The following is a 9,851-nucleotide window of genomic DNA, read 5'->3' as shown; positions in this document are numbered from 1 at the left end:
CTGAAAATTCTTGGCCCAGCAAGTTTCAGCAGGCGTGGAGAGATTCTGTCAGCACTGGTGGATACTTCGCAGGGGCGGATCCAGGAATTTCTGAAAGGGGGGGTTGTACACTACTGAAGTAACCTTGAACACCAATGGTATGGAAGGCGAGTGACGGCCCCTGCCTCTGGCGCGATCTCTTGAGTGGGTCGGGAGCCATACCCCTCCCCCCAAAACATAATGTTTACGATTTTTCCCTCTAAAATGCCATTAGCAGAATTCCTGAGACTTAAAAAGCATTGTAAAGGCATGATATAAAATCTGGAATTTACTTTATTTCTCATTCAGAAACCCAAAAATAATAATGCATGATTGAAAGGGACGGCAGTATCAACAATAGTTATTTGAACCTCAACGTACCTCAATCAAACAACGTAGCCTGAAATAGTCTTCTAGGGTGAGCTTTTACAAAAGCCTCGCAGATCTCGTCTACTTCGAATCTCTCCGAGTAATGCATGGCGATCAAGGCAAGATCTGAGAAGCGCTCTTCAGACATCGTTGATCTGGTGCAGGTCTTGATCCGTTTCATGAGTGAAAAGGACCGCTCAGCTTCCGCACTACTGATTGGTAGGGTGCATGCAATTAGAAGAAGACAATGGATGTTTGGAAAAGTATCCTCGTCACACGCACCAAGTGCTAATAGAAGATTGTTTGGAAGTTCCTTCTCTGCTGACTGCCACATAGTTTGCCATCGTCGCAGCTCATTTCCAAGGGATTTGGGAAATGGAAGGTCATTCTCCCAGAACAACATGCCTTTTGCTGCTTCAGATAGCTCCTGGGAGTTATTAACTATGATTGAGGGTACTACATAAAGCAAGTGACGGGCGTGGCGATCCTCGCCAGAAAATCGGTCTTGCATTTGAATAATCAGGGAATCAAGAAGGGGAATAGCCACAGATTTTTTGTACTGGTCAATTGGTGTAGAACTGGGAATGTTTGAGCGATTCCTCTGTATGCTAGTCTTTCTGGGTACAGCTTCAACGATTCCTAGTTTCCCAGAAAGGTCTAACATTTCTTTGTACCAGACTTGAAAGTCAACGTCAATGTTTTTTCTAGCAGACTTGATGTTTCCAATTACTTCGTCAACCATCGTGTAAGCTTCAAAAATATCTTGATCTTGTTTCTGCAGCTTTGATGCAAGAGCTTTAACTTCATCAAGAATATTCTTGGTTGTAATGAAAACCACTACAGTCTGGAATGTCAACAAAGAGGCTTTCAGTCCCTGGGCTTTTGTGATAGTATCTTTGTCCCAATTCCAGCTTCCAGTAGACGATTTCAAATGTGGGTACTCGTGGGGGGAAATAACAGCATCTAGAAAGATGACAAGGAGCTCATACATTTCCAGGGAAACATCTAGGCACGTGTGTCTTTCCACCCAGCGTATCTTGCAAAGACCTGGAAGCTTGCTGTGAGAATTCTCAGGCAGGTATTCTTTCAGTGTCAACTCGAACAGCTGCTGCCGCTTTGGGCTGCTATTTAAAAATAGATATGCCTCGTTAATCAGGCCTATCAAATTTTGCACTTCTGGCAGTTTGCATGTTGCTGCGATGGAGAGGTTCAGGCAGTGAGCATAGCAATGCGTGTAAAGAGCTAACAGACTGGTCTCTTTTATCTTCGCCTGCACTCCTTCCTTTCCACTTGACATAACGGAGGCTCCATCATATGCCTGACCACGGATGTTGCTAGGATCCAAAGAAATAGATGGGTCAGAGAGAGATTCCAAAATCTTTCTTGAAATCATGGCGGCATTTGTTCGTTCCAAGTGCATGAAACTAATTAGGCATTCTTTGACATGAGGATCGTTTGGCGTTGACTGGTCCACAAACCTCAAGCATAAAGATAAGATTTCCTGGTTTGAGTGTGGATCTGTACACTCATCTGCTATAATCATGAAAGGAAGGTCCTTGGTCCTTAGGTCTTTTGTCAGCCTTTCCTTAATTTTTGACCCATACACGTGAATGACATCATTCTGGATAGTTTTGCTAGTATATCTTGCTTGTCTGTTTGATGACAAGAGGTGCTTCTGAAGAGAGTTGTTTCCTTTCGCCAGTAATTATAGCAGGGCAACAAAGTTTCCTCTGTTAATTTCATAACTAGAAAAATCAACACGATCATCACGATGACCTCTAAAGGCCAGACTCTGCTTTGCCAGAAACTCTACAGCCAAAACAATCTGTCGTAGAATTTCTTTGTTCTCAGTGGCTTGATTGGCTACGGACGTCGCTAGCTGGGAATCTACTCTACACCTGTCAGGATTCTCAAAAGTTTGTTTGAAGAGGTCTGCCTGTTCAGTTGCATATTTATGCATCACAGATTGCTCATGACAGTTGAGGATGCCATCCTTGCCAAGTGCCTTAGTGTACAATTTCTGGTATGGTGCTGTGACCAATACACCTGGTGTTACGTTGTTCCCTTGGTAACTTTGTGAGGGAATAAGATACAATGACTACAAATACCACCTTCAAGTAAGTTACTGTAGCAAAGCCAGGGAAACTGTTTTAGCCATTTGGATTGAAAAGAAGCTTTCCACGTCTTCTTTCCTTTGGTAACTTGATGAGAATGAAGTATATGGGACTCAGAAGGCTTCCAGTGAAACTTAAGGTATTGCATTCTTTTTTCATCTGTAATTTTTCTGCCATAATCGCTTCAAAACACCCCACGAGCCTTCAGCAGCTTTCACAACAGTACCCAAATTGATCTTTGTGCCTGTGGTTGAACCAGAAGTGGCAGCCACAGGGCCTTTTGTAACTACATCTAAAATTTATAAAAACAACTATTTGTATACATTCATAACCCCTAATATGTTGGTCCCTTACCTACTTCAAATAACCTCAATAAAAATTGAACACACATACTTTTTATTTGACAAAATTTCAATAGACAATATTTGAAGTTGTCATACACACAAATTAAAAAAAAATACCATAGCCTGCTGATACAAAATGTCTTGGTTAGACCTTCAGTAAATGTTATAATAAACTATTTTCTATAACACAACACTGTTATGCCACCATGTTATATAACTTATTTTTACTCTTAGTGCCAAACAAAACTAACGTCATATTCTTCCCCTAGAGCATAGATATGTTCTTTTTCTTCAGAACTGCAAGATATTTCAAAAAACTGAAGGTGATTCAATTTTTGCAAAATCAGTCTTATGTCTTCCCTCGCAAGGCTTACACCAACCAGGCACAGAACATTCAATAAGCATAAAGAGGCAGTAATTGTTGCCACTTGATTGGCAGTGAATCCTACTCGGTTGAGCGATAATATTCTAAGATTTCTTAATTGCTTTAAAATAGCAGTACAACAACAGGTATCTATTTTTTGACAGTCATTAAGGATCAAGGTTTCAAGGGGAGAGGACTCAATCAATAGGAAATTAAGGGATGATATTGGTTGTCCACTTAAATCCAAATATCTCAAATGTTTAGAAAATTCTATACTATTTCATAGTAATGCTCCCAGCCTCATTTCAGATGTTGTCATTTCGATATATCTTATGGATAAATATCTGAACCCACTGGAGTGTGACATGATGTTCATAAATTGTTCTTCACTTAAATATGTTATGTGCCACTCATCAAGAAGGAGGCAACTCCACAGAATGTTGTTATTGTTTACAATGTGCCTCCACCTTCGTGAGACCAGGCACAATGTTTTAAGCATTTCTTTAAGGGAGAAGTTTTTAAACACCTCGACCAATACCTCATCAGGCAAAGCTGTGTACAAAACGAAATTAATACTAGTCAGTTTTACTTGGAATTCTCCAGACTTCTTGCATCATTTGAATAAATACTTTTTTTCTCGGACTGGTCAATATAAGTTTAACATTCAGATAAAAAAAAAAATTAGAATTTTCTACCTTCGATCCCGGGCACTCCAGCTTGATCGTCTGGGTTGCTGAGTTTTGGCAGCTTGTTCGGAGGAGCAGAACAGCTTCTTTCTGTATTTATCATGACAGTTCATTTAGAGAAGTATTAATTAAGTCTTAATATCATGATAAATTTTAATGTATCTGCCTCGGTTTAATGACAATTTTATTTCTGCTTACCTTCGTTAATACCTTCATTATTACTCGCAGATTCTTCAGACCTTGATCCGTCAGTCGCTGAATCTGCAAAATGTTAATATTTGAAAGGAATGATTATCTCGCCAGCCAGTTGGCAAGATGGCGGCGTGATGGAAAACGCATGCACTTTGTTTATAAATTACACGGTATGTCGAGGATGCTGGCTTTTGAAAACAGTTTTTGGTGTTATAGAATTAAATTAAACTACTTCTTTTGAAAAAGAACCACGAACTTACCTGATTTCTTTGCATAAAAGTCTGTTATTTTCTTCATTTTCCGTCAAACGTTGTACTCACTTCAACGATACTCAAGCATTCGGTCGGTCTCAATCCCCCTCGTTTACTTTTCAATGAATGTCACCTGTTCATGTCGCCTGTTTTAGCAGAGGGGAATTTTGTTGCGCATGCGCCAAGAAAATTTGTTCGGCGCGTTCGGCGCCATTTTGATATTTTCAGCGCGCTTTTGCGGGTTTTCAACTGAGCGATCGACACCTTTCTGTGATATTTTTTGGAGAGGGATGGAAGAGTATGACAAGTTTACTACCATTTCTAACTCTGTGGATACTTGTGGAGTTTGCTGGCTCTTCGGATGAGGATATTTTAATGATCAAAGTGCGAACAAAACGCGAAAAAAAGTCGAAAACTTGAAGTTTGAGATTTGATTTGCTGACGATCAAGATGTGCACATGAGACTACAAACCTTGAAGGTTAGTCTTAAGATGTTGATGTCTTACTTCTATAAATCACGAAGTGATGTGTGGAGGCGATCGTGAGATATTCGTTACGATAATAGAAGGTAGTTTACAATTTGATCTTATTTTACTTCAACTTTGAAATAAAATTACGCTAAGTTCGAGGTGGCCCCCAAGCTTCAAATCACTTCAAATAACATCTTATCTTCTTTCTCTTTGTTGTCCCATTGGACACAAGGCTTAAAAAAATGTTCCAGCTTCAGGAATGAGTTGCTCTTTCTATAACCTTCGGCGAATTCGTTTTTGGGAGGTTGAGGTGGATTTTCAAAGTCATGGCTCACAACTGTCTTTGGCCATTTTGCTCTTCAAGTCTGTTGTACTTGGTACGTAGGCATGCGTCTCAACAACGTTTATAGTCTTGCCTCGATCATCTGCGGTTTTATCTAATTTTTTTGCTGTGTTTTGGTGAGAATTTTTCTGATTGCCCTTTTGGGCTTGAAGGGCTAACTAGAGGATAAACTTCGGTAGAACTTGTTTTATCACATGGCCCCCAAATCTCTCAGCACTGTCAGTTCATTGTTTATTTATTTAGCCTTCGGTCTAACCAGTTCATTTACCTCAAAAAAATCCGTGGGTTTTGTCTCATGAGTTTAAACTGGTGCCGTTTTCTTCATGTTCATGTGTTATTCGAAACGGATGGCGTCAGCTTCATTCTGTCTTGTTTATTTCAGTAGAATACTTCTGCCATACGAAATGAATTTTGAGTCGAAGTGTACTATAAAACTCGCAGGTTAAAATTATCTAACTTTCTCTGGTTCTTAAAACATGAGGTGAGCGATACAATAAATGAATAATTACTCAAGGGGCTGGAACTCTCTTTCTTTAGAATGTGAACTACAGTATTTCTGTCATATTTGAAAACGAATTTCGGGTTAAAATGTCTTCAAACCAGTTTGACTTGTATTTCTCTTTGCCAGATAAGTCTTGATCCTTCAATTTTTATTTCTTAATTGAGACTGATGATTGGAATTAACTATTGTGTTCTCTGCTGTTTAGGGAGATGTGAAGTGACCCCACTACATATGGTCAGTACTATTGACAGAAAGGATAGGTGTGACATTTGCTGTGGCAAGCTGGCATTCAAGAGAATGTCATTAGTACCAGAAGCTTACTACTGGTATAAATTATCAATCTTTTGTTCTCTCCACACAACTTGCCTCAACTAGCTTATGCTATATGCAACTTGTGTCTATACCTTTTTTTGCAACTATAAAATTACCAATAAAGTTTTTTGAAAGTTTTGTCCAAATTTCATGGGAAAGCAATATGAGGAGTGATCAGGTGAAATATTGTCCTGTTCCATAACAGTGTTTGAGCTTCCAGGCAGAGCTAAAAATTTCTTAAGCGACTGATTTATGATTTTCTGCCTTATAATTAGCACAGCCAAACCCCTGGCTTGAAAACTATTAATTTCTGCAAATAGGCATCCAAGCTGATGCCCATTACTGCAGAATATGCAACATCAAAGTCCCCTTTTGACTTAGGTCTCATTTCTCTAAAATCTGATAGATGTAAAGATCAATTTTCATAAAGAGATCAACAAACCTCTTCACATTAGTTTAATCTGACCTCACTAAGTCTTACTCCTGAAAAGAAAAGGCTTTTTTTTTTTTTTACCCTCACTGTTAAATATCAGCCTTACTGGTTCTTTGTTGTTTAGCATGTGTAAGAGTCTTTTCAGACCATCAAATTGTCACACAACTCTTGTAATTTAATAGGTTGGAGAATAAGGTTGCAAAGAGTGTATATGATTTTTTTTGTGCAGTTGAAATGATTAATGATAGTGATTTTCACTGGGTAATAATTGATTTATTTAACTATTCATCTTACAACTGGAAGCCCAAAGTAGTACTTGTTTTCTTTCGCAATTTCCCCTCATCATCGATCATATCTGATGATATTTCCGAGACTAATGATTGAAAAGACTTTATCTTACTCTGATAAAATCCATAATTATTCCTCCATTTCTAACCAGATGGAGCTACCATATCTCTAGCATTAGCATTGTCTTACTTTTCTTTACTCGACATTGACCTTTTTTATTTTGGTAATCGGCCCTGCCGGTTGTGATTCATGTCAAAAAAAAACTTTTGAAACAAAACATAAACCTCTGTAAACTTTACATTTTTGCCAAAATTGGAGGTACACTGCACTAGCAGTACAGTTGAAGCTCTAAAAAACGCTTACAGAAAGGCGAGTACTTCAAATGATCACCGATAACTTGAGATAGCAATGACATGATAAAAGTATACTATCCAATTCTTTTGTACTCTTCGACAGGCCACTTGCATCCTTCAAAAATAACATCATCTTCATCGATCGCCCAGACAATCACGAGATAAGACTCGAACAATCTTTTGCATTCTGAAAATAACTTCCTTCCACACATCACACAATAATTTCAAGGATTTGCCGCTTCCATCTACGTTACAGAAGAAAAAATGAGAAGAAAGGTTGTCTCAAATACTCGAACCATTGTTTTTTCCGACGTATTTTACTGCTTCTTTTCTTTCGTGATTCTCGAAAGGGAAACCGACGCAGGCGCATACCAGCGGTTTCTCGTATCAAACTAAAATTTACCGGACATGCGCAACAAAATGCCCCTCTGCTGCCTGTTTTAATATAGAGTCCTAAAGTGTGACGTCACGTTGCCATGGGGCTAAAATTTCTGTTCTAAACAATCGAGCGCGTCCTACTGATAACCTATGCGTTGCTGAGGTCAAGTGTGTAATCATCGCTTGGAACGGTTCAAAGAAGCTTAGAATAAGGTTCAGTTACATTGTTATTAACGCTGTAGGTCATAGAAATCTAAAACTGAGAAACGAAGGCGATCGAAACGATTAAAATGGTGCACTGCTTTGCGCCTGATTGCAACCATCACTCGGAAAGTCACACGTGTAGCTTCTTCGGATTCCCTAGCAAGGAAAAAAAGCTGAAGGAATATAGAAGATGGATTCACCTACTGAGGTTAGTAAGAGTTTTATTTCAATACTTTTTCTGTCCAGGAGAAAAGTATGCTTACGCAATTTATTGCGGTTGTGGAGTCGCCATCTTTGTTATGAAACTGATTAAGCTTATATAAATCTTACTGATTTTTAGACTCCTTTTTCTTGTACTCCAACTTCAAAATCGGTTCCCTAGAAGCCACGAGCCAACATTTGACTCAATGACGGAAATCAGTTGTGAGAGCTTTTGGTGTGGTTGTTGATACTTAATGGTCACCCTGCAGTGTTAAAACAGGCAGATAGAGAACTGTCTTCTTAATTAGAAATTTTTATAAGATAGAAGCTGCAAGATAAAAATCCTCCGCTAATAGCACAGTAATCAGAAAGAATTATAAAGCTGAAATTATCCTTTTTGCTATAGGAGAGAAGACAGAGAGCCAGGAAAACATTCCAGAGTCTGTAGTTGCCATTTCAGAGAAGGAAAAAAAAGTAATGGTCCTGAGATTTTCAAGAGGAACCAAGACAAACTTTTCCCAGCAGAAGAAGCAAAGCCAAAAAAGAAAAAAATCGAATCACAACAGACCCTACAAGAAATGATAGAAGCTGCAAGGAAGAAAGAAGAACTTGAACAAGGCACCTCTGGCAGCGTGGAGAGACTTGAATCAACAAGAAAAGAAGTTATACTGGAAGCAGAGTTGGAGCGAGAAAAAAATTACTATGTGCAAAAACATTACACAGTTTCGAAAATGAGTGAGGAGGTTTTGAAGATGGAAACTGGGCTGCCAACAAAGGAAGTTTTTCAAATTGTTGTCAACTATGCAGCTAGGTTTAAACAATCCATCAATTACTTTGCTGGCTGGAGAGTGCAATCAATCAGTTTTGAAGAACAAATATTTATAACATTAATGAAAGTCAGACAGAATTACACAAATCTTCACCTTGCACAGTTATTCAATTGCAGTGTATCTACAATAGCAAATATTGTAACAACTTTCATTCATGTCTTACACTCAATTCTATTTATTGACCTCATGGCATCCATCCCATCTAGGGATAAGAACAAGCTGTGTGCCCCATCATCTTTTAGTCAGTTTGGTTCATGTAGAGTAGTGATAGATTGTACAGACATAGAGATTGCCACACCTGGGCTTATGAGCCAGCAGAATGCTACGTATTCAAATTATAGGGGAATGCATTCCTTCAAGGTTATTGTGGGTGTAGCGCCAAATGGTGTTATTACTTATGTCAGCAAACTTTATCCAGGGTCAATATCTGACAAAGCAATTGTACAGAAATCAGGATTTTTAAATCACCTTACTGCTGGAGATATGGTCTTAGCTGACAAAGGTTTTGTTATACAGGATCTTGTACCAAATGGTGTTTCAGTAAATATACCACCTTTTTTAAACAATGGTACATTCACTGAGAGTGAAGCAAGGGCAACAAAAGTTATAGCAAAATGCAGAATTCATGTTGAGAGGGCAAATGCTAGGCTCAAAGATTTCAAGATTTTATCTTTTATTCCCTCATATTTACGTTGTCATGCAGATATAATATTTCAACTCTGTGCTTCACTTGTTAATCTGCAGTTTCCACTGATCAAAGAGGGCTGTGAAGGATATGAATTTGATTAATGAACTAATTATTTTTCATATAAGGAAAATTGAATACTTTGTAAAATACATGTTGATCTGTTTGTTTTATTCAAAAAGTAAATCTGCTATCATTGTTGAATTTATGGATGCATGTATAATTTCAGCCCAACAACAGTTCACTACAACAGAGCAGTACAGCTCAACTGTGAAACAATGAAGTGCAAAAACTGTAACTGTTTCTAAAGTTAGTTTGAGTAAACCAGGAGAGCCCTGTTGGGATTTGAAGATCTGTGTTCCTAAAGTTACTAGAGTGAACTTAAAAGTACACCTGAGCTCCCAATACCCTCCATCTGAAAAGCCTCCCTATCTCAAGAAATTCCACAACAACATGCCATCAGTGAAGACTAAACACCAAAGGGCTCCTAATGATTCCTGAAAATTATTATTTC

At 38.5% G+C, this 9,851-nt stretch overlaps 3 protein-coding genes and 1 long non-coding RNA gene across 5 annotated transcripts in view; 2 read left to right on the top strand and 2 right to left on the bottom strand.

Annotated features, from left to right (window-relative positions):
- Positions 1-400: 400 nt before the first annotated feature.
- LOC149034278 (52 kDa repressor of the inhibitor of the protein kinase-like) lies at positions 401-4,384 on the bottom strand. Its single transcript, XM_089192979.1, has 2 exons — positions 4,324-4,384; positions 401-1,059 (listed from the first exon to the last, which is right to left on the bottom strand). The coding sequence occupies exons 1-2, from the start codon at positions 4,382-4,384 to the stop codon at positions 401-403; spliced, it is 720 nt and encodes a 239-aa protein (XP_089049105.1).
- Positions 4,385-4,490: 106 nt separating this feature from the next.
- Positions 4,491-6,111, top strand: LOC149034277 (uncharacterized). The gene is made up of 2 exons (XR_016182702.1): positions 4,491-4,817; positions 5,859-6,111. It is a non-coding gene; the product is annotated as an uncharacterized LOC149034277 (long non-coding RNA).
- Positions 6,112-7,486: 1,375 nt separating this feature from the next.
- On the top strand, positions 7,487-9,441 carry LOC149034276 (uncharacterized). The gene is made up of 2 exons (XM_089192977.1): positions 7,487-7,829; positions 8,229-9,441. Exons 1-2 carry the CDS (start codon positions 7,708-7,710, stop codon positions 9,439-9,441), a joined length of 1,335 nt encoding a protein of 444 aa, XP_089049103.1. The 5' UTR covers positions 7,487-7,707.
- LOC149034274 (uncharacterized) overlaps positions 9,309-9,851 on the bottom strand; it is a 4,127-nt gene continuing 3,584 nt past the window's right edge. For both annotated transcript variants that reach the window (XM_089192981.1, XM_089192982.1), the window contains exon 3: positions 9,309-9,851. This exon is cut by the window's right edge. The gene's annotated coding sequence lies outside the window, so the exon portion shown is untranslated.

Source organism: Pocillopora damicornis, chromosome 14 (assembly GCF_964200805.1).
Source record: "Pocillopora damicornis chromosome 14, jaPocDami1.2, whole genome shotgun sequence".
Classification (NCBI taxonomy): Eukaryota; Metazoa; Cnidaria; class Anthozoa; order Scleractinia; family Pocilloporidae; genus Pocillopora; species Pocillopora damicornis.
Note: the sequence above shows the minus strand (reverse complement) of the source record. Positions and strands in the feature narration are given on the sequence as shown.

Bases quoted from the DNA above. Each gene is read 5' to 3' on its own strand.
- LOC149034276 (XM_089192977.1), top strand. From the start codon at position 7,708: ATGGTGCACTGCTTTGCGCCTGATTGCAACCATCACTCGGAAAGTCAC. The intron at 7,830-8,228 runs GTTAGTAAGAGT...TTTTTGCTATAG, and splicing joins AGATGGATTCACCTACTGAG to GAGAGAAGACAGAGAGCCAG.
- LOC149034278 (XM_089192979.1), bottom strand. From the start codon at position 4,384: ATGAAGAAAATAACAGACTTTTATGCAAAGAAATCAGGTAAGTTCGTG. The intron at 1,060-4,323 runs AGAAGTAGTTTA...TTCAAGTCTGGT, and splicing joins GTTCGTGGTTCTTTTTCAAA to ACAAAGAAATGTTAGACCTT.